Source organism: Bufo bufo, chromosome 1 (assembly GCF_905171765.1).
Source record: "Bufo bufo chromosome 1, aBufBuf1.1, whole genome shotgun sequence".
In the NCBI taxonomy this organism is placed as follows: domain Eukaryota; kingdom Metazoa; phylum Chordata; class Amphibia; order Anura; family Bufonidae; genus Bufo; species Bufo bufo.
Window position 1 is genome coordinate 796214109 of NC_053389.1, and position 25502 is coordinate 796239610.

Below are 25502 nucleotides of genomic sequence, written 5' to 3' on the forward strand. Positions count from 1 at the left end.
GACACATCAGGGGTACATGCTAAATATGCTCTGTGGCAATACTCCTATTCCTCAGTTGTGATTTGAGGATATAGAGGTATAGGCAGGGTAGTCTCTTGTGATTTTGGGCCTATCCCTAGATATGGCCCTCTACTATTTAATCCCTGCCTAAAAAAAACTGAATAGCCGCCCCGATAGGGGCGATCCCGTATTCTGGAACCTCCTGATATGCCCTAGGCTGACCCTATTGTACTGTTGTAGGCAGAGCCGTATTGGATGCCCATTAATAAGTGGCCTAGTCTAGGTACAAAAAATAACACAATTGTCATACAAAGAGCAATAGAGCACCACGGCCGTGGATACCCTAGATGATGATAAGCAATCGCTCTTAATGTGTCGTCTTAACGATACCCAAGATGCACTATGTATGGTTATCTATGTATATACCAAGACACATGCAGATATCTATGTATATATTTATATATTCAAATGCCAAAACACATTGACTGGTATAAATATGATTTTTTATATATATTTTCTCATGGAAAGCGCCTGGAATCGCTACCCTAGCGCAGCGGCATCCACCTAGGCATCTTAATCCCAACGCGTTTCACCCACATCAATGACCTGGGCTCTTCAGGGGACACTTAATTCAGTGTCGTACTAGGCATCAACACTTCAGTAAAGATGGCAAAATTGTCAAAAGCCATCAATCTTAATGACAATGCATCAGACATTCATGGTAGATAACCCTTTAGATATGATGTACTTGAATAGCTTGTCCTGTCAGACATGAGAACCACAAGACACGCCTACACAAACATTCCCAGTGGAGATAATACACACGGAGCAGAGACCCATTAGGGTAAAGATACCCTAAGAATTCCACACCATGTTCAGATAAATAATCCTGATGATATACCACTAGATAGCCAAATAGGTATGGTCACATATAATTGATAGTGTGTGCCATCTCATGCAAGTTAGATAATGTTACTTGCATGCCCAGACTAGGAATGGATGGTCCCATGCAGTCACTGGGATTTATGGCATGCCCCCGGTGGTGTTTGTTGAAGTGATCTGGATTCGGGCTCCATAGAAAGGAGGTTAGTGACATGATGATGGCTCTGGCTAACACTGTCCATCTTTCCCCTGGTTTCCGACAGATTGCTCATGGGCCAAATTGGACCACCGGGGGCATGCCGTAAATCCCAGTGACTGCATGGGACCATCCATTCCTAGTCTGGTGACATTTTTCACATTTTGCCGGATAGAAACCCCTGCTCTGCATAGTTGACAGGGAATAAAATTTAAGAAATTCTTCAATAATTGATGCGCGACACATCCTTTCATTCAATGCTTAAACTTTCAAAAGTTGTCCCACTTTTACGCTTTAATACTTTGTCCCATATTTCCGCTCTACAATTTTAAATTTGAAAAAATGAATCCTCCATTGGATGTGGTCTCTCTTTCTCACGCTCCCTCTCCGGCCTGGAACACTGATTCCCCGCCACCCGTGATCACCATGGTAGGCGCAGAAAAGAACATCGAAAGTTGATAGAGCAAATATCAAATTGGATCGTGAGCATCACGGGGACGTGCGACATGGTGGGGCAGTAAGTGTGCACACGCCTACACGAACTGACTGACAGGGGTCAGCTCCTGCAACTTCTGGGTCTCCAAATTGGGCACATGGCCTGAGCTTGCCCTTTACCCCTTGGAGGTGCTGGCCTGCCCTGCAGCCAGTGTATTGTCTGAATGTGCGTTTAGCACGACTGGAGGGGGTTATCACAGGTTATATTTTCCAATGTTTTGGGGTGTACCCTAATTTAAAAAAATCTAAATAAATTTAAAACCAAAAAGCAGTGTATGCTACCTCCTTCTTCTCCACTGCCGCTTCCACCTACACCGCCACATCCACTGCCTCCTCAACCTCCTACTCCATATGGACCTCGTCCGTATTTTATGTTATTTAAATTAAAGTCATTTCCCTATCCACATTTGTTTGCAGAGCACTTCCCATGCTCTTAACCACATTTTGCTGGCATTTGCAGCCCTCTAGCCCTTTCCATGACATTTTTACAGCAATTTTAGTGCTCAAAAGTTCGGGTCCCCATTGTCTTCAATGGGGTTCGGGTTCGGGGTCAAGTTCGGGTCCCGAACTCAAACTTTTTTCTGAAGTTCGGTCGAACCCGTCGAACCCGAACATCCAGGTGTCCGCTCAACTCTAATAGTGATTGGAGCATGTGATCTGTACCATGTGATTGGAGCATGTGATCTGACGTCACCAAAGGTCCTTTAGCCGATAGTTCATCTTTTGAGAAGTAAAGAAGAGACCGGGAGCAACGCGAACAAGAGGAGAAGGTGAGTTAATTTTTTTTATTTTTTTTTAACCCTCAATTGATCACCTACTATGCATTCTGTATTCAGAATGCTAATATTTTCCCTTATAACCATGTTATAAGGGAAAATAATACAGTTTATAGACTGTCACCTAGCAACCATGCGTGAAAATCGCACCGCATCCGCACTTGCTTGCGGATGCTTGCGATTTTCACGCAACCCCATTCACTTCTATGGGGCCTGCGTTGCGTGAAAAACGCACAAAGAGGAGCATGCTGCGATTTTCACGCAACGCACAAGTGATGCGTGAAAATCACCGCTCGTGTGCACAGCCCCATAGAAATTAATGGGTCAGTATTCAGTGCGGGTGCAATGCGTTCACCTCCCGCATCGCATCCGCGCGGAATACTCGCTCGTGTGAAAGGGGCCATACAGTATATTTGCCAATTAGCGGTGCAGTTACCGTATATGTTTTAAAGCCTTTTGTATTACCGTAAAAAATAATAATATGTAATTGCCACTCAGCGGTTCAGTTATCTGTTTTAAAGCCCTTTTTTGCATGTATTAGTGGAAAAAGAAAAAATATCTTTGCCGCTCAGCGGTGCAGTTACCTGTTTTAAAGACCTTATTTGCGTGTATTAGAGGAAAAAGGAAAAATATCTTTGCCGCTCAGCGGTGCAGTGAGATATTTTACAGCCCAGTTTGCCATGTATTACTAGCGAAATACAAATATATTCGCCATCCTGCATTGCACTTATCTGTTGAAAAGCCAGTTGTGTTCTGTAAAAGTGTAAAAAAAAATAGGGCCTAATTGCCCTTGTTCGTTGCAATGCTATACTCTAAAGCCCAGTTTGCCGTGTATTAGTGGCGAAAAAAATATATATTTACCGTTCAGCTTTGCACTTATCTGTTGAAAAGCCTGTTGTGTTCTGTAACAGTTTAAAAAATTATGGCCTATTTGCCGTTTAGCGGTACAGTGATATATTCTAAAGCCCTATTTGCTGTGTATTAGTGGTTGATCTAACATTTGGTTATTTGATCTAACAGTATGTCAGAGAGAGAAGTGCCAGGCCCTGCACAGGGAAGTGGCAGAGACCTAAATGTTTCTGGCGCAGGCAGAGGTCACAGCAGTAAGGGGCCATGGCAGCAGGGGTCACTTTGAGAGGCCTGAGCTCCTAGTGTCAGCTAGCGGTCGAGTCGTGACCAGCAACCCAACGGTTCTTCGACTTCATTGCAAGTGACATCAGACACCCCCAGCGAAGACTGGCCGGGAGCACGCCCTGTGCCCTCACCTGTCCTCAAACTGCCTCTGTCCTTTTCTGTTCCCTCACCGTGAGAAGTATTATATGCTGTAGGCTCAGCTCCACTTTTCAGCGAGGAAAAGCTACTAGAGGTCGGTCAGCAGCTACTGCCCAGCCAAGATGTGGAAGAGACATCCGCCGCTTCCTCCGCTAGGCAGGCAAGTATTGATGAGGAGAGTGGCGTGGTAGCTGGTGTTGAGAGTGGTCAGGCTCCTGACCCAGAGACAGTTGAGGAGGACATCAGTGATGTGCAGACAGTACTCGATGATGATGATGATGTAGCTGATCGCACTTGGGAGCCGGGTGACGTAGGGGCTTTATCATCATCGGGAGAAGAGGGTGGCAGCTTGCCTGTGAGCCAGCAGCGGAGCGAACAAGTCGCTAGCATGGCCCGGAGTCAGCAGGGTGGCAGCAGTGGGAAGTCCGGAGCCAAACGCGCCCGTGGTAGACCACCCACTTGGCGGGAGCCTACCTGCCCGGGAAGTAGTGGTGCAGGGGCTCAAGGAGACAGCGATGGTAGCAGTCATTCAGTGCGTAGTGTTGGGGGTAAAATCACCTACTCGGCGGATGTGAACGTGGCCGTATGTAGAATATGTGGGCAGAGGGTGAAACGTGGCCAGGGTGCCAATGTAGGCACTATAGCCCTGCGTCAACATATGCAGCATCGCCATAAAGTGGCCTGGGAGAACCATGGCTCAGATGTGGTGGTCCAGCCTGCCGCAGCAAATGCTGCATCACCTACTAACATGCACCTGGTTTCTGGCAGTCAAGGATCCACCACCTCAGCGGAAGGGAGCTGTCTGTCCTTCCCATCATCTGCCGGTGCTGATGCTCCTGCTCCTCCTCCTACTCCTCGTCACGCATTCCGTCAGCAATCGATCACCGAAGCGATTGCCAAGAGACAACAGTATGCATCTAATGGCGCAGAAGCTAAATGTGCTCCTGTTCCTGTTCAAGTTGCTAGTACTGCAGTCCCTCCCTTTCCAAGGACTCTGAACCTTTTAGAGAACTGATGGCTTGTGTTGAGCCGAGGTGGAGAGTCCCAAGCCGTCATTTCTTGGCCAAAAAGGCAGTACCAGCCCTGCACACGTATGTAGAACAGAAGGTGGGCCAGTCCTTGAGACTGTCCGTGTCTGCCAAGGTGCACTGCAGCGCCGACGTGTAAAGCTGTAACTACGGTCAGGGACAGTACATGTTCTTTACTGCCCACTGGGTGAATGTGGTTTCTGCACAGCCACACCAGCAACTTGGCCAGGTGACGCCGCTTCCGCCTCCACGTTGCCATGCCTTTGGTCCAGGGACAATGTCCGCCTCTGCCTCCTCATCCTCCACCGTGTCCTCAGCCTCCACTGCAGGGACAATGCACAGTGCCCCTCCAGCATACCACATGTGCAGGGCACGGCGGTGTCGCGCTGTTCTGCACCTCATTTGCCTGGGCGAATGGAGTCACACAGGGATGGAACTGCTCCATGTCCTTCAGCAAGAAATAGAATCCTGGCTTTCTCCGCAACAACTGAAAATTGGAACCATGGTGACCGACAATGGGAAGAAAATTGTGTCGACGCTGCGTCAAGGAGGGCTGAGGCATGCGCCCTGCATGGCAAATGTGTTCAATGTGGTTGGCAAGCGATTCCTGAAGTCTTCCACCCATCTGCAAGACATCCTAAAAATGGCCAGTAAACTTTGCATGCAATTCAGCCACTCATACATTGCAAAGCACACCCTCCTCGAGCTGTAGCGTCAGAACGGCATCCCCCAACATACGCTGATATGCAACGTTTCCACCCTGATATGCTACATTTCCACCCTCCATATGTTGGACCGACTGTACGAACAGAGAAAGGCCATCAAAGATTTCCTGATAATCCAAGCGGACAGAAGTACTCCCCTGTGTAACTTCGATGTCAGCCAGTGGCAGCTCATGCGTAACACCTGCCGTTTGCTCAGGCCCTTTGAGGAGGCCACGTTATTTGTCAGTCGCCAAGACCACGGGAAGAACGATGTCATCCCTCTGCTTTATGTCCTGAAACAGATGCTGGTAAATCTGGCTGTTCAGGGGACTGGAGACGTGACGGCTAGATCTCACGGCCACATGAGCCCCGTGGGGGCTGAACTGGAGGAGGAGGACATTGGAACACAAGCAATGTGTAGCAAAATGGGTGGTTTTTCTACACAGGTGACAGGAGAGGAGGAGCAGGATCAGCCAGAGGAGCTACAGGGCGATGAGGAGGATGAGGCAGAGGACCCAGACACACCGTGGAAATATGCAGTGGAGATGGAGGCAGGGAGTCCCTCTGAGTCACTTGCACAAATGGCCCGCTGCATTCTCACTTGCTTGCGTAGTGACAGCCGAATTGTCACCATTCGGCAGAGGGATGACTTCTGGCACTCCACCTTGTTGGACCCTCGCTACCGGTCCGAAATGGGGGCCGTTTTTACACCCACTGAGAGGGAGGACAAAATTAACTACTATAGAGACATCCTATGTAGTCAGTTGGCCGCTGCCTATCTGCTCCATCGTCCATCCTCTCGCAGGTCTTACCTGAGGGGCCCTCTGCATTCACGTTCCACTGCCATGGCTTCTGGGGAGGGGTGGGGTGACAGGAGCAGTACCAGCTCCATCATCAGCAGCCTGAGTCTACAGTCGCTGATGAGCAGCTTTCTTCACCTGCATAGTGAAAAAACTACTCACCAGCAGCTAGACGTAGAGCAGAACCTGAACCAGCAGGTGGTGGCATACTTGGAGTGCACACTGCCAGCCGACCTTGAAGATCTGCTGGACTACTGGGCAGCCAAACTGGATTTGTGGCGGCAACTGGCCAAGTTTGCCCTGGAAAAGCTAGTGTGGCATCCGAGCAGGTGTTTAGTGCGGCGGGGGCCATTGTTACCCCAAGAAGAACTCGCCTGTCCACCAAAAATGTGGAGAGACTGACCTTTGCCAAGATGAAACAGGCGTGGATCAGCTAGGATTTCCACCCACCAATTCCTGAAGCATCAGACTAGATCATCCGTGGTGCCACACCAACAGTTTGACAAAAGAGATTGGTTTCTTCTGGCTACCTGCCCTAGCTACTATTCTGATGCTGCCACCCACCTGCTGCCACACATCTGATGCCAAGTGCTCCTTCTTTCATGCACCATCTTCAGCGGGTACTGGCTATTACCACCCACCTCCACACTATGTCACCTTGCCCCTCTGTGGCCTCCTGATGCTGTTTCCACCTCCACACTATGTCACCTTGCCACTATGTGGTCTCCTCATGTGGCTGCCACCTCCACACTATGTCACCTTGCCACTCTGTGGTCTCCTCGTGCACCTGCCACCTCCACACTATGTCACCTTGCCACTCTGTGGCCTCCTGATGCTGCTGCCACCTCCACACTCTGTCATTGTGCCACTCTGTGGCCTCCTGATGCTGCCACCACCTCCACAGTATGTTACCTTGCCACTATGTGATCTCTTCATGCTGCTTCCACCTCAGCACTATGTTTTTTGTGGGTGATTGTTCTGACTAGTGATGGACGAACATCTGCCGCGATCAAATGTTCGCGAACCGCAAGTTCGCGGTGGGTCCCATTCATTTTAATGGCAGGCGAACCTGAAAAACCTTCAGCTCATATTTGCAGCCAAGAAATAATTACTAGAAGTGCACAAATAGTCCCACAACATGGACAGTGACATACCAGATGTATTATTCGAATTTGAGATCTCCATTCATTATTTTTTCATGCGAAATATCTGCAATATAATTTTCGCGTATGCTCATGCGCAAATGCACTATATAGTCCCCAAATGCACTATAAAGAAAGTATATTGTTATATAACACCCGCTTCAATCAGTTTTTTTGGGGGATGACTGGTATATCACACCAGCAGAAATGATTTGTTCCAATAACGCTTGTCCCTCTATATACCTGCAGTATCGCAGCAGAACCGCACACAACTGCCGTACAATACAAATGCACTATAATATACTGTCTACCATAGAAAGTATATTATAACATTGTACAAGGAAGGCAATTCATTAGAATATACATGAAGATAAAACGTAACCTTTAATAATTTTACTACGAGGGTCCATTCACACGTCTGTAAGTGTTTTGCGGATCCACAAAACACGGACACTGGCAATGTGCATTCTGCAATTTGTGGACCGCACATCGCCAGCACTATAATAGAAAATGCTTAATCTTGTCTGCAATTGCGGACAAGAATAGGACATGTTCTATTTTTTTTGCGGAAACGGAACCACAGATGCAGAAGTGCGGATCAGCAAATGCGGATGCGGACAGCACATTCCGGCCCCATTGAACATGAATGGGTCTGCACCCGTTCCGCAAAATTGCGGAGTGGATGCAGATCCATTTTGCGGACGTGTGAATGGAAAAGATATCCCTCAAAATGAAAAAAAATTAAATTATTAAAGTTAAAGGGGTTCTGCACTTTGTTTTAACTAATGATCTATCCACTGGATAGATCATCAGCATCTGATTGGCGGGGGTCCAACACCCAGGACCCCCGCCGATCAGCTGTTTGAGAAGGCAGCAGCGCTCCAGCAGCGGCACAGCCTTCTCACTGTTTACCGCTGGCCCAGTGACGTCACGACTATTATCAACTAGCGTGGGCAGGGCTAAACTCCATTCAAGTGAACAGAGCTTAGCCCCGCCCACGCTAGTTGATACTAGTCGTGGCGTCACTGGGCCAGCGGTAAACAGCGAGAAGGCCGCGGCGCTGCTGAAGCGCCGCTGCCTTCTCAAACAGCTGATCGGCGGGGGTCCCGGGTGTTGGACCCCTGCCGATCAGATGCTGATGATCTATCCAGAGGATAGATCATCAGTTAAAACAAAGTGCAGAACCCCTTTAAGCAAAAAGCATAGATGTGGTAGGCAATAACAAGTGCTCGGCGGCACTAAATCAGGTGCTCGGCGGCACCAAATCAGAAACCATATGTCCTACCACAATCCGGGGGTTCCAGTGCACATCCATGAATCCTGGAGGGAAAGCAAAAACCATCTATCCCTGGGCTAGATGATGATGATGTGGTATTGAAGGACAGGGTGGGCAAAGAACTGTCCCTGATATTGCCCTACAGGGGGTGCTATTCTGGCCCTGATAGACTAACCACAGACCACCCGCCCTGATAAGAGCGACTCCATCCGGAACCTTACCCTATATAAAAATGGCCCTAGTAAGCCTCTAGCCCCCTGACTTCCAGGTGATCACTATATAGATGTATTTTTTGTCTCATTATAAAAGTATAAGTATATTACACCCCTCTGTGTATCACACCTATCGATAGCACACCTATACCAGTGCTTAAAAAGACTTTTGTGGCCCTATTAGCTAGCGTTTGGTGTCCCTAACAGTCTGTCCCTGCTCCACACAGCAACCTCTCCCTACACTGGCAAAACACCGAATGTAAAATGGCGGCCAGATCAGGTTTATTTATAAGGTAGGGGGTGTGTCCATGTGCTGAAATGTCTCAATTGGCTGTCCTGTACCACCTGATGGATGTGTCATGGGTTAAAGTTCTTCATAATGTAAAATAATATGGCGCGCGCAAATTTCTCCATATGTTCCGCGAATCGCGAACACGCAAAGTTCCCCGCGAAACGACTGTCGGGCTAACCGCAAGGCCATCTCTAGTTCTGACGGATCAGAAAAAAAGCAAAATTATCAGTGACGTCCACACCAACTTACTGCTGACACCCTCTCCACTCTGTCGGGGGGCTCTACTTCTATAAGCGTTTAATAGAACAGGTTCTGTAGACATCTATGTGGAATTAGCTGACGACCTTGTAAAAGGAGTGCGCTTCTTCTTGGCGCTAACATCGACCTGTAAGGCTGAATTCATACAGTACTTCACTTATTTGGGCAGTCACGGGGCCAAAACTGACCAAATAACTGAAGTGTGCAGTGATTCTATGAGCGACGCCTGTCATCTGAATGTCATACTGACTCACAGTATTATTTCACTATCACAGCAGACTCCCTATGCGTGTTACTGCAAGGCACAGTGTTCTACACCACTATAAGGCCCCTTTCACATGGGCGAGTATTCCGCGCGGATGCGATACGTGAGTTGAACGCATTGCACCCACACTGAATACCGACCCATTCATTTCTAGGGGGCTGTGCACATGAGCGGTGATTTTCACGCATCACTTGTGCGTTGCGTGAAAATCGCAGCATGCTCTATATTCAGCATTTTTTTAACGTAACGCAGGCCCCATAGAAATGAATGGGGTTGTGTGAAAATCGCAAGCATCCGCAAGCAAGTGCGGATGCGGTGCGATTTTCACGCACGGTTGCTAGGAGACGATCGGGATGGAGACCCGATCATTATTATTTTCACTTATAACATGGTTATAAGGGAAAATAATAGCATTCTGAATACAGAATGCATAGTAAAATAGCGCTGGAGGGGTTAATTATTTATTTTTATTTTTTAAATGTAACTCACCTTAATCCACTTGATCGCGGAGCCTGGCATCTCCTTCTTTCTTTTTTGCTGAACAGGACCTGTGGTGAGCATTCATTACAGGAACAGGACCTGTAGTGACGTCACTCCGGTCATCACATGATCCATCACATGATCCATCACCATGGTAAAATATCATGTGATGGATCATGTGATGACCGGAGTGACGTCACCACAGGTCCTGTTCCTGTAATGAATGCTCACCACAGGTCCTGTTCAGCAAAGAAGACAGAAGGAGATGCCGGGCTCCGCGATCAAGTGGATTAAGGTGAGTTAAATTTATTTATTTTTTAACCCCTCCAGCGCTAGTTTACTATGCATTCTGTATTCAGAATGCTATTAATTTCCCTTATAACCATGTTATAAGGGAAAATAATAAAATCTACAGAACACCGATCCCAAGCCCGAACTTCTGTGAAGAAGTTCGGCTTTGGGTACCGAACATGCGTGATTTTTCTCACGCGAGTGCAAAACGCATTACAATGTTTGCACTCGCGCGGAAAAATCGTGAGTGTTCCCGTAACGCACCCGCACATTTTCCCGCAACGCCCGTTTGAAAGAGGCCTAAGGGCTCTCTGCGGCTCTTTGCAGCGAAGCGAATCAAATTTTTTAAAAATTCACTCATCTCTAATTGACACGACCATATGTATATTGCAAAATACGGATCCGCAAAAAATATGGGTCCATGTGACGTCTGTGTTGCATCCGTGTTTTTGTGGATCCATTGTAACAATGCTTATCCTTGTCCGCGATATCAACAAAAATAAGACATGTTCTGTCTTTTATGCCGGGCTACAGAACAGACATACAGATGCGAACAGTACACAGAGTGCTGTCCGCATTTTTTGCGGACCCATTGAAATTAATGGGTTCACATCCTGTCTGCAATGGGGCCTAATAAAGGATGTAATCAGGATCATGACAAGATTTAGAGTAATAATATGTACATTTTACTCGATTATATTTGTAATCAATCATATGGAATTTTACATTCTCTCTAACATTTTCTTGGCAGGTATCTGTGTGTCTAAACCTCACAATATTGAGGTGAGGAAGGACTTCTTCATTGATTTGAAGCTTCCACATTCTGTGGTGAGAAATGAACAAGTAGAGATACGGGCCATTCTTTACAACTACAACACCTTTAAGCATAAGGCAAGTCAACCACATTACAGTCATAAAAATGGGAAAGATGAGTCAATCAACCTGCAAACTAGTGTTGAGTGAATCGATATTCACAAAGTGGTAACAAATCAATTTTCCCTAAAATGGCAGTGAAAAGGAAAAAAATTCTACTTACCTCATACAATTATGTGCGAAGAGTCCTCCACGGCCATCTTGATTGAAGATCCCGATCAAAATCTTGTGCACAGTGACGTATGATGGCTGGATTTTCCAGCAAGATGTCTTTTTTTTAACAGATTAACCCCTAACAGCCCTCAAGGGTGATCTCAGATTCAGCAATCATCGCCGAACCCAGCATCTGAGGGGTTCAATGATGAGGGGAGGCGCAATCCCTGTTATTGCTTCCGCTTCTCACAAAGAAATGCGTTTCGTGACAAAGTAATTCGTCACAAAGCAAACTTCTTTGTGAAATTCAGCAAAGCAGCCAAATCAAAGTTTTGAAAAATTAGCTCATCTCTACTGAGAGCGTTTACTTCTCAGTCATTCATCTTTCATGAATGGTCATCTTTAGCATTGAGTGAATCGAAGAGAAACGAAAAAATTTAATTTGCCATGAATCCGAATTTTCTTTGCGCTTCGTGGTAACAAATAATTTTTTTTCCTAAAATGGCAGCTAAATGTGGTACAAAGTGAAAGTAAGAAGCCCGGGAACATGATATGACCCATAATGCTGTGCATCAAGCCAATAAGCAAATAGCCATCCCCTGTGATGTCACAGCCCTATAAAAGCCTCATCCAACCTGGTCTCCGCCATGTCACTGTGAGCTGAGCATAGGTACAGATGTGGAAAGCACTATGGACAGTGGTTAAAGGGGTTGTCTCACCTCATCAAGCTGAACTTATTATGTGTATAAAGTTAATATGAGTAACTTACTAATATATGTTCCTTTTCAATAATGGCTCTGGTCCCTAGTATCTCCAAATGTGTTCCTTTTCATACACTGCTCGTCTCTAGGGATTACGGCCATGATGCAGCGGTGGCCGCGCTAGCGCATAACAAGCATAAGCTGGCCTTCTGGTGGCCGGGAATCACGGGAGCGAGTGCACAGATCCCGCGTGTACGCATTAGCTCAGGTCCCCGACCACCGCTCTTCTATAGCAGTTGCTCACGTCCTCGGCCACCTCATTTCAAATATGGCTGCCTGTATAGAACAGCTCCAGGGCATGTTCCACAGCCTTGGAGATGTTCTATACATCCATGGAAAGATGGAGAACTAGCAAACAGAACGGGGCAACCATTTATCATTGGTTGTCACAGTCTGCACAGCATTCATTCAGCCGAAGCTGATAGTGATTCTTATAGGCCATTTTCAGACGGGTGTCACGTTTTGGGTCTGGATGCGTCCCGGGTGCATTGCGGCCAACCCGCGCGAGTAGGTACGCAATTGCAGTCAATGTGTTTTGCACGCGCGTGATTAAAACAGAATGTGGTACCCAGACCAGAACTTCTTCACAGAAGTTCAGGTTTTGGTTCAAGGTTGTGTAGATTGTATTATTTTCCCTTATAACATGGTTATAAGGGAAAATAATAGCATTCTGAATACAGAATGCTAAGTAAAATAGGGCTGGAGGGGTTAAAAAAAAAATAATTAAAATTTGCTCACCTTAATCCACTTGTTCGCGCAGCCGGCATCTCTTCTGTCTTCATCTGTGAGGAAAAGGACCTGTGGTGACGTCACTGCGCTCATCACATGGTCCATGGTGCGTGAACAAGTGGATTAAGGGGAATTAAATTATTTTTTATTTTTGTTTAACCCCTCCAGCCCTATTGTACTATGCATTCTGAATACAGAATGCTATTATTTTCCCTTATAACCATGTTATAAGGGAAAATAATAATGATCGGGTCCCCATCCCGATCGTCTCCTAGCAACCGTGCATGAAAATCGCACTGCATCCGCACTTGCTTGCAGATGCTTGCGATTTTCACGCAGCCCCATTCATTTCTATGGGGCCTGCGTTACGTGAAAAACGCACAAAGAGGAGCATGCTGCGATTTTCACGCAACGCACAAGTGATACGTGAAAATCACCGCTCATGTGCACAGCCCCATAGAAATAAATAGGTCCGGATTCAGTGCGGGTGCAATGCGGTCACTTCACGCATTGCACCCGCGTGGAAATCTCGCCCGTCTACAAGGGGCCTTAATTATCGATGCTATGGTACATTTATTGAAGATATATTTTCACATGCGACAGTATAGATAACATTTATGCCATAATGATCCTGATGCAATCTGTTTGTATGATCACTGGTTATGTTTTTTGTACTTTTTATGTTCTTTGTGTCTAATTTGATTTCAAATTGTCTTTTCTGTAGTATCTGACGAAGGCATTTTTGCCGAAACGTTATCTATACTGCCGCATGTGAAAATATATCTTCAATAAATGTACCATAGCATCGATAATAAAGGCTGCTGTTGATTTCATTATATCTATTGGGGTGGAACCCTACAGACAGCTTCTATACAGAGTGCGCTGAATACAGATTTTACAAGGGGTCTTATACATTAGCAGCTTTGGGAGCGCGCACGCACAGCCGCTTGCCTGTGCTATCACTCTCAGGAAGAGGCACCAACCCCACTTCATCTTAGAGAGTGTTTCGGGAACAATGTATCACTGAAATCAGCAGTCGAGACAACCTTTTAATTGTAGATAATTGGATAGGGCCAGTGCAGGGCCAATGCAGGGAAAGTTTAGGTAAATTGTAGTGAGAGTTTGTACACACTGTAGGGAGAGCATAGGGAGAGCATAGGGAAACTGCAGGGACAGTGCAGACTCACTGTAATATATAGGCGTATTTTCCTAGTTCACCTACTGCGTCATTAATAATTAATCTGTTCTGTTATACATAGACTTACTGTGTATGAAACGTAGTCTCAACAGGTGGTCTAATATATAGGCGTGTTTACCTAGTTCATCTGCTGCGACATTTATATTTAATCTGTTCTCAAAATTTTTTATCAGCTCACCCAGTACTAGCAAGAGACATGCATGGAGCTCCCAGACCAGGAAACTTGCAATGAAAAAAAGAAAAATCCTCCAGCACAGTTGTTCGCTGTTAAAATCCAAGTTTTATTCGGTATACATTAAAAGTACAGGAACATGAGCCATAACAGGTTGACGCATTTCAACATCAAGTATTAGTCATAACCTTAATGTTATGGTTATGACTAAGACTTGATTTCGAAACGTGTCAACCTGTTATGGCTCAGTCATGTTCCTGTACTTTTAATGTATACCAAAGAAAACTTGGATTTTAACAGCGTGCGACCATCCTGGAGGACCTTTCTTTTTCTTATTTAATTTGTTCTTTTATATATAGACTTACTGTGCATCACACTCATTGTCAATAGGCGGTCTAATATATAGGCATGTTCTTCTAGTTTATCTGCTGCGCCATTCATACTTAATCTGTTACATTACGGATTCAGTTACTGTACACTGTGGTCAACAGACAGTTGTCTGGGCTCTCAAAAGGAACAGGCAGTGGCAAAAATGTTTCTGTAGCGGCACAAGTAGCAGCAGCCGGTCCATCTGGCTAGAGCTGCCGCTGTCATCTAGCGGATGTGTTTTGACCAACAATCCATCTGTACTGGAACGCTTGACTCGCTCTTCAGCATCATCTCAGGTGACAACAAATGCACACAGCCAGCAATCAGTGGGTTCCTCTGACACTACATTTAGTTGGCATGGCCCAGGAATGACCTCTGTGTCCTCACTTGTCTTGCAACTGTTGCTTTGTTTTGCTGATCCTTCTGCTTGGGAAGTAATGCATGCTGCCAGCTCTGCTCTGCTTTTTAGCGAGGACGAGCTTAGTGAGCACAGTCAGCAGCTACAGGCCAGCGCAGACTTAGAGGAGAGGTCCGCTGCATCCTCCCTTAGGTGTGCAACTAGCGATGATGACAGTCAGGTGGGAGCAGGTGTTGTGAGTGGTCAGGGACGTGGCCATGAGACTGGTGAGAGTGACATAAGTAATGACCAGACAGTAGACCATTTGTCAGGAGCCCACCTGTCAGGAAACAACTAGCGGTGCACGGGTTCATAAAGGCAACGGCAGGCAGTCAACATGGAGTGGTGGGGGTAAGATGCCATACTCAGCAGTGCAGGAATTTTTTATCAAGTCGCTGGAAGATGTCATCGTGGTAGTATGCAGGATATGTGTGCAGAAGGCAATGCTTGGTATTGATGTTGGCACCACGGCCCTGCATGAACATATGGATCATCACATAAAGTGGCCTAGGAAAACCATGACACTAATAAAGTGGTATATCCTGAAGCAGCAACCACCGCATTATCCAGCAGACCACACCCCTTCACCAGCAGTCAGGGCTCTGCAACCTCAGCAGAAGGAAGCTGTCATTCCTTCTCTTGCTGTATTGCTCCTCATGCTCCTCCTAATCCTCGTCGTGTTTCGCCAGCAATCGATCACCAGGCGATAGCAAAGAGACAACAGTATGCATGCACTCATCCAACTGTGCAGAAGCTGAACGTGCACCTGGCGAAGTTCTCGTACTACAGTCCCTCCATTTCTATATTGTGGACTCTGAACATTTCAGAGAACTGATGGCTTGTGCCCACCCAATGTGGAGATACCCAAGCCATCATTACTTCTCTACAAAAGGTGTACCAGCCCTATGTATGTTGAGCAGAAGGTGAGCCAGTCCTTGAGCCTGTCAGCATCTGGTACAGTTAATGCCAGCACTGACATGTGGAGCTATAATTACGGTCAAGGACCATATATTTCCTTTGCAACCCACTGGGTAAATGTGGTTCCTGTCCAGGCACACCACCAATTTGGCCAGGTGATGGCAATGCCGCCTCTGCATTGTAATTGTGGGATTTCTGCGCCAATGTGCTCCTCTGCCTCTTCATTCTCCATGTTGTCTTCAGCCTCCACTGTAGGCACTGTTCATAGTGGTCCTCCAGTATACGATCTATGAAAAGTATGGCGTTGTCACATACTTCTGCACCTGGTCAGTCTGGGTGAACAGTTACACCGGAGAGGAAATGCTCTGCATCATCAACCAAGAAATCGAATCCTGACTGTCTCCTTGCTAACTGGAGATAGGAACCATGGTCACCGATAACTTGAAGAACATTCTGTCTATGCTGCATCATGGAGGGCTGGCCTGTATGGCGCTCGTCTTCAATCTTATTGTCACCTGGTTCCTGAAGTCTTCCTCACAACTGCAAGACGTCTTACAGTTGACAAGGAAACTGTTCACGCACTTCAGTCACTCTTACCGTGCAGAACGTGGCCTCCTTGAGCTGAAAAGGCAGAATGGTGTTCTCCAACATCGCCTCATATGCAACATTTCCACACTTTGGAACTCCACGCTTCACATGTTGGACCGATTGTATGAGCAGAGGAAGCCTGTAACCAATTTCTTGATTCAGACAGACGACTACTCCTCGGTGTAACTTTGAAGTTAGACAGTGGCAGCTCATGCGCGACACCTGCCGTTTGCTCAGGCCCTTTGAGGAGGCCTCTTTATTTGTCAGTCGCCAGGACTACATGATGAATTATGTAATTCCAACTCTTTTACCTTCTGGAGGGAATGCTGATAAATCTGACTGGCGAGGGGACAGAAGGCGTGGCACCTACATCTCATGGTCACCTGAGCCCTTTGGAGGCTTAACTGGCACAGGAGGAGGATTAGGACGAGGAGGAGGACATAAATGCCCAGGAATTCTATACATAACTAGGTGGTTTATCTGTTCAAGCGACAGGAGAGAAGCAGGAGGAGAAGGAGGAACAGGAGGAGCTATAGGCTGGTGACAAAGACGACATAGGCATGGAGGCAATGGAGATGGAGGCAAGATGCATGCTGAGTTACTTGCATAGTGACAGCTGCATTATCACAATTCAGCAGAGGGATGACTACTGGCTCTCCACAATGTAAGACCCTTGCTACCGGTCCAAAATGGGGGCCTTTTTTACACCTTCTGAGAGGGATAAAAAACTCAACTACTATCAAGACATCATTTGTAGTCGGTTGGTTGCTGCCTTCATGTGCCATAACCCATCCTAACAAAGGTCTAACCAGGGGGTCTCTCTGAGCTCACATTCCACTGCCATTACTGCTGGAGAGGGGTGGGGGCAGGAGCAGCACCAGCTCCATCAGCAGCAACTTAAGTCTTTAGTCTCTAATCAGCACTTTTCTTCACCTGCCTTCTGAAGAAACCACCCAGCAGCAGGACATGGAGCAGAACCTCAACCAGCAGGTAGTGGCTAGCGTTGAGCACAAATATTCAAAAAGCAAATTATTCTCGTGAATATCGCCATTTCAAGAATTTGCGAATATTTAGAATATAGTGCTATATATTCGTTATATCGAATATTCGCAATTTTTTTTCTATCTGAACACATGATTCCTCCCTGCTTCTTGCTTGTGGGCCAATGAGTCACTTAAGCACGGAGGAATCATGACTTCTGATGGAAAAAAATGACGAATATTAGATATAACGAATATATAGCACTATATTCTAAATATTCGCAAATTCTCGAAGTGGCGATATTCGCGAGAATAATTCGCTATAGTGCTATATATTTTTTTTTTGATTATTCGGCATTTTTTTCCATCTGAAGTGAACACTTCAGCACCCCGATTCCGCCTCCATGGGAGGCCCCCGTCCTTCACCTTTTTTTAAGTCTATTCATTTATATAGAAGTATATTCAGTATACAGGACATCTGTGTCAGATCGGTCAGTGGTCTTTTTTTTGGGTTGCTTATAGTACCAAACGCGTTTCGGAGCAACAAGCTCCTTCTTCAGTGGCTCCTATTCGCATTCCCCATATTCTGTCTTTTATACCGCAAAAGTGGGTGGGCCAACTTTTTTTCTTTGGATTTCACTAAAAGTTATAATGGATTTCTATATGGATACATATTTGGCGATCATACACATAGGAAAAGGACAATACAAATGAATTTGACATTATCTAATCACGGTCATTTTGGGCAAACCAACCTTGGTCACTTGATCTGCTATATTCTGTCAAACCAGTGTTTCACTAACATATCAATCATTATGGTCCCATTAGGCGATTCCCACTTGAAATATATACATATAAATAGTGATGGCCTTGCAGTTCGCCCGGCAGTCGTTTCGCGGCAAACTTTGCGTGTTCGCGATTTGCCGAACATGCGAACATATGGAGATGTTCGCGCCCGTCATATTCTTTTACATTGTGAAGAACTTTGACCCATGACACATCCATCAGGTGGTACAGGACAGCCAATTAAGACATTTCAGCACATGGACACCCCCCCTACCTTATAAATAAACCTGATCTGGCCGCCATTTTACATTCAGTGTTTTGCCAGTGTAGGTAGAGGTTGCTGTGTGGAGCAGGGACAGACTGTTAGGGACACCAAACGCTAGCTAATAGGGCCACAAAAGTCATTTTAAGGACTGGTACAGGTCTGCTATCGATAGGTGTGATACACAGAGGGGTGCGATATACTATAATATACTTTTATAAAGAGTCAAAAACACGTAGATCTATATAGTGATCACCTGGAAGTCAGGGGCCTAGGGGCTTACTAGGGCCATTTTTATATAAGGTAAGGTTCCGGATGGGGTCACTCTTATCAGGGCGGGTGGTCTGTGGTTAAGCTATCATAGGCCAGAATAGCACCCCCTGTAGGGCAATATCAGGGACAGTTCTTTGCCCACCCTGTCCTTCAATACCACATCATCATCTAGCCCAGAGATAAATGTTTTTTGCTTTCCCTCCGGGATCCATGGATGTGCACTGGAACCCCCCGGATTGTGGTAGGACATATGGTTTCTGATTTGGTGCCGCCGAGCACTTGTTATTGCCTACCACATCTATGCTTTTTACCTAACTTTAATAATTTTATTTATTTTCATTTTGAGGGATATCTTTTTCATTCATACGTCCGCAAAATGGGTCCGCATCCGTTCCGCAATTTTGCGGAACGGGTGCAGACCCATTCATTTTCAATGGGGCTGGAATGTGCTATCCGCATTTGCGGATCCGCACTTCCGCATCCGTGCTTCCGTTTCCGCCAAAAAATAGAACATGTCATATTCTTGTCTGCAATTTCAGACAAGATTAGGCATTTTCTGTGATAGTGCCGGCGATGTGCGGTCCACAAATTGCGGAATGCACATTGCCGGTGTCCGTGTTTTTTGGATCCGCAAAACACTTACGGACGTGTGAATGGACCTTCATAGTAACATTAATAAAGGTTACGTTTTATCTTTATGTATATTCTAATGGATTGCCTTCCTTGTGCATGTTATGTTAGAAAGTACACTGTGTACAGAATTATTAGGCAAATGAGTATTTTGACCACATCATCCTCTTTATGCATGTTGTCTTACTCCAAGCTGTATAGGCTCGAAAGCCTACTACCAATTAAGCATATTAGGTGATGTGCATCTCTGTAATGAGAAGGGGTGTGGTCTAATGACATCAACACCCTATATTAGGTGTGCATAATTATTAGGCAACTTCCTTTCCTTTGGCAAAATGGGTCAAAAGAAGGACTTGACAGGCTCAGAAAAGTCAAAAATAGTGAGATATCTTGCAGAGGGATGCAGCACTCTTAAAATTGCAAAGCTTCTGAAGCGTGATCATTGAACAATCAAGCGTTTCATTCAAAATAGTCAACAGGGTCGCAAGAAGCGTGTGGAAAAACCAAGGCGCAAAATAACTGCCCATGAACTGAGAAAAGTCAAGCGTGCAGCTGCCAAGATGCCACTTGCCATCAGTTTGGCCATATTTCAGAGCTGCAACATCACTGGAGTGCCCAAAAGCACAAGGTGTGCAATACTCAGAGACATGGCCAAGGTAAGAAAGGCTGAAAGACGACCACCACTGAACAAGACACACAAGCTGAAACGTCAAGACTGGGCCAAGAAATATCTCAAGACTGATTTTTCTAAGGTATTATGGACTGATGAAATGAGAGTGAGTCTTGATGGGCCAGATGGATGGGCCCATGGCTGGATTGGTAAAGGGGAGAGAGCTCCAGTCCGACTCAGACGCCAGCAAGGTGGAGGTGGAGTACTGGTTTGGGCTGGTATCATCAAAGATGAGCTTGTGGGGCCTTTTCGGGTTGAGGATGGAGTCAAGCTCAACTCCCAGTCCTACTGCCAGTTTCTGGAAGACACCTTCTTCAAGCAGTGGTACAGGAAGAAGTCTGCATCCTTCAAGAAAAACATGATTTTCATGCAGGACAATGCTCCATCACACGCGTCCAAGTACTCCACAGCGTGGCTGGCAAGAAATGGTATAAAAGAAGAAAATCTAATGACATGGCCTCCTTGTTCACCTGATCTGAACCCCATTGAGAACCTGTGATCCATCATCAAATGTGAGATTTACAAGGAGGGAAAACAGTACACCTCTCTGAACAGTGTCTGGGAGGCTGTGGTTGCTGCTGCACGCAATGTTGATGGTGAACAGATCAAAACACTGACAGAATCCATGGATGGCAGGCTTTTGAGTGTCCTTGCAAAGAAAGGTGGCTATATTGGTCACTGATTTGTTTTTGTTTTGTTTTTGAATGTCAGAAATGTATATTTGTGAATGTTGAGATGTTATATTGGTTTCACTGGTAAAAATAAATAATTGAAATGGGTATATATTTGTTTTTTGTTAAGTTGCCTAATAATTATGCACAGTAATAGTCACCTGCACACACAGATATCCCCCTAAAATAGCTAAAACTAAAAACAAACTAAAAACTACTTCCAAAAATATTCAGCTTTGATATTAATGAGTTTTTTGGGTTCATTGAGAACATGGTTGTTGTTCAATAATACAATTAATCCTCAAAAATACAACTTGCCTAATAATTCTGCACTCCCTGTATATTATAGTGCATTTGTATTGTGCGGCAGTTGTCTGTGGTTCTGCTGCGATACCGCAGGTATATAGAGGGACAAGCGTTATTGGAACAAATCATTACTACTGGTGTGATATACCAGTCGCCCCCCAAAAAAACTCCAATATACTTTCTTTTTAGTGCATTTGGGGACTGTATAGTGCATTTGCGCATGCGCGTACGCGAAAAAATGAATGTCGAATATATGACGAATATTCTACAAAATATTAGCGAAATATCACGAATTCTAATATGACCCCTTCCGCTCATCACTAGTGGTGGCATACTTAGACTTCACCCTGTCACCCCAGATTCAAGATCCCCTGGACTACTGAGCAGCCAAACTTGAATTGCCCTGGATACGATTTTCTGCCCGGCCAATAGTGTGGCACCGGAATGACTGCTGAGTGCAGCCTTTTAACACAAAATGTTGAGAGACTAACCTTTAGGCCTGGATCAACTAGGAATTCCAGACACCGGTGCCTGATGCAAAAGACTAGATCATTCTGGCAGTAATGATCAGACTGTAGTGTGTTGCAACACCAAACATGTGACAAATGGCCCGATACTTCTGTCCATGTGCTGCTGACAATACAGTATTCTGATGCTGTCTCCCGCCTGATGCCTCTACTTTCATCTGCTCCTACTGTGATCTGCCACCATCTTGTGCTTTTGCCCCCTCCCCCACTCTATTCTGAGGCCACTATTGTGACTCTTCATGCTGTTGCCACCCTCACCAGTCTGTTACAGGGCCTCTAGTGTCCCTGTTTGTCCGTGTTGACATCACTGTGTATGTCAATACAGTGGTTTTTTTTCTTCTTATCTATCAGAAGAAAAGAAAAAAAAACACACAAAAAAGGGGTCCTGTTGTTTGAGCACCCATAAAGCCTCTATCACATGGTCAGAATTTTGCATCAGGATTTGATCATGAAATGAAAGCCAAAAGCAGGAGTGGGTCCAAAACAGAAAACACATGCAAATATTTCCATCACATGTTATTTCTGTTTTGGACCTACTCCTGTTTTTCCCTTACAAAATCTGACCAAATACTGACAGTTTGAAGGCATCATGGATCAGAAGAACGTAAAAATAAACAGTGATGTAAACACAGCCTTACTGTGGGCCACTGCACTGTTAAGTCCACACCGATGGATTAGAGCAGACACTAACATTGACCTGTAAGGCGGAGTTCACAGTTCTGTTTTTTGGTGAGTTATGTCCATCACTTATTGTGAAGCAAATTCAGGAGAAAAGCCTACTCTCAGATTAGGTATCATGAAAAGATCTGCACCTGTTCTGTGGTTTTGACCCGCACCTGCTTTGGGCTGACAATAACTGAAGAGAATAACTGACCAAATAAGTGAAGTGTTAACTAAGCCTAATAGTGGCGTACAGTCATTCCACAGCTCACAGAAGGCATTCAAAAGCATGTGTTTGCACTGCCACAACATGGATTAAAAGATCTTTTTTTTTTTATTGCCACTGCCTCCATGTCCTTATTTTGTTCCACTAAAGAGTCATTGGGACATCTGCGGGGGGGGGGGGCGATTTTGTTTTTGCTTTACTTTAGGATTCTATATGCTGTTTTTAGTTTTTTGTTTTTTTTTAGCTAGAGGTTAGCTAGGAATGTTGGTGGCCTGTACAATGATGTGCACATCCATATATGTGACCTGCCTGCCATTATGACGCACAGTAACTGTTTCTCTACCAGAAAGGGCTAGCTATGCATGTTGCTGCACTGATCAGTGATGTACACCAGGACACATTCTACCTAAAGTTTAACTTCAGGCCTGGATAGACCTGATTTAATTCACTTCATGACTAATTAATATGTAATAAAGTAAATTTTTGGGAAATATTTGGCACAAGACCAAATAGAATTTTTGAAACCTTCGTTCATCTCTAGTCATCTTGTTGTCTTTGGTTTAGGTCCGTGTACATTGGACCTACAATAAAAACTTCTGCAGTCTCTCTACTGCCAAGATGAAGTTCCGACAAGAAGTGGAGATACAACCTTCTTCATCTGTGGTTGTTCCATTTATCATTATACCACTAACCCTGGGAAATCATGACATTGAAGTAAAGGCAACTAGCGAATATTTATCTGATGGTGTAAAGAAAAAACTGTTTGTTGTGGTAAGTAACAAAGAAAGATGTAATCTCAGTGACATCCCTCTATATAGGTGTAATGTAGTAATGAATTTGATTACATGCACGATCAACAACATTCTACCATGTAGATGGTAATTGTATGGTTCCATTTTATGTCCATACAGAAACATATGTAAGCACATAGCGTTCTTTTGGCTCTGTAGTATGGAGCTACAGTGGACTACTTATGCGGAGGTAAAACCTCCTGCTCACATCTGTGCAGTGTGTAGTAGGATTTAGGAAACATTAAAGTAGTTAGAGGTTTTTCGAAACCCCCCACATTTAGGTTAAGGCAGAAAGTGTTATAAAATAGCAAAATAATCTGAACTCGCCTGTCTAATACTCTCATAATTTGTAGCTGTGATGTGTTCAACTACTGCTCATGATGGCTGAGGCCAGTGATTGACTGCAGTGGTCAATGGTTGTGAATCTTCACTGCAACGCCATAAAAAAAGATCAGCTGTGTGCACTGGAGCAAAAGTGCAGGAACGGTGGTGGATCGAACACATGAATAAGGCTTGTTTTACCAAAATTCTTTTGAGTCTTGGAAAACAACTTTAAGATTGGGAGTTCACATCTAGAGTTTGTGGTAATTTTTAACAGTTTCTTCTTTTATGCGTTATGAGTTAGTGCAATTATACTGTATAAGGGAAAAACTTCTCCATGCTGCTGAATCCATATTCTAGCTTTGGCTCCAAAAAATTACAGCAAAAACACCATTATCAAAAACACTCACCTTTTATTTTGCTTTTTTAACTGTTTTTGCTTTTACAAAAAGTTAGTGGTTCCAAGCATTTTACATAAGGTTTTTATAATTAAATTATGGTGGCATCTGGTGATGTGCAAATTTCTTAAAATTTGGTCGATTTGGGTTAGATTCGGCCACATCAATTGAGCAATTGCATTCAGGTCCGAATATATGTGAACCGAATCGAAAGTGCGCCGTTTGACTTGAAAAATCATTGATGACTACTCTCTAAGGTCTCTTAGGACTGTATTCAAATAATTTCAAGCTCTTTAATGCCAAGCCGGCATTTGTAATTGTAAGTGACAGCAGTCTTTATGGTTATGGGTAAACACATGATTGCTGGTGGTAACAAACATCCTATAAAAATAAGCTGCACTGTAGTATTTGTTGTACATTTTGTTTTCGCAAACCTCTGCCAGCGGGTATGCACACACGTTGACGAGGTTCATGTGATCTCGCTTCATCTTTCCTGTATTCTGATTGAAAAACAGCTGTGATTTTTAGAAATTCTTTAGAATTGGACATAAATTTAAATTTAAATTTGGAATTCCAATAATTCGGGTGTAATTTGATTAGAATCGATTTGCTCATCTCTATTGACGTCTATAATGTTTTTAATGTTTTTCAAGTGTGATAGAGAAGTCTTTGCAAAACAGGCAGAGAAAACCTCTGTATCCAGGGGATGCCATCTTTAGAAAAAAGTGCCACTGATCCCCAAATACCATTGAAAAAAACACAAATCGGATTGTTTGTAGTGTTTTCTATTTTTCTATAAACTGGCTGCAGACAAAAACACCATAAAACTATATTAAAAACATCACCAAACTTGCACCAAAATCATGGCTTTGCCAATTTTTAGATGCAATAAACAATGAGTTAGCCAAATTTACTTGTCCGTATGCCATGCTTGTCATTTTTAGAAAGGGTTTAGTTTTGTGGATGTGGCTTCAGTGATCTACAGGTGAAACTCGAAAAATTAGAATATCGTGCAAAGTTCATTTATTTCAGTAATGCAACTTAAAAGGTGAAACTAACATATGAGAGACTCATTACATGCAAAGCGAGATATTTCATTATTTGTTATAATTTGCTTAAAAATATATAAACACGCTACAATGTTATATATAAATAAAACATCTCATAAAAATGCAATTGAAACAACATTAAAAAAATATATATATATACCGCACTCTAATGCCACTCTTATCACAATGTCCCAATATCAATAATTGTAGTGGCTATGATAATAGGAAATATAGATTGGCGCAAGTGACAAGTCTGTCTGGTTGGATCGAATTGTTATCAACCGGAGCTGCGAATAGTCATTAATTCATCCGTATAACATATATAGCAAAAGAGGTGAGTTGGTTGGTTAATTGTACATTACCACATCTTTGTCCAGTATCCACTTGATCTTTTGCTAGGCATACTATTTATTCGGTCCTCCGAG

At 44.5% G+C, this 25502-nt stretch overlaps 1 protein-coding gene across 5 annotated transcripts in view; it reads left to right on the forward strand.

Annotated features, from left to right (window-relative positions):
• Positions 1-25502, forward strand: part of LOC120986497 (A.superbus venom factor 1-like) — a 694107-nt gene that overhangs the window by 507747 nt on the left and 160858 nt on the right. For all 5 annotated transcript variants that reach the window (XM_040415118.1, XM_040415120.1, XM_040415117.1 and 2 more), the window contains 2 exons: positions 11121-11260; positions 23083-23289. In XM_040415118.1, coding sequence (XP_040271052.1) covers positions 11121-11260; positions 23083-23289 — 347 coding nt within the window. The remainder of the gene's footprint in view (positions 1-11120; positions 11261-23082; positions 23290-25502) is intronic.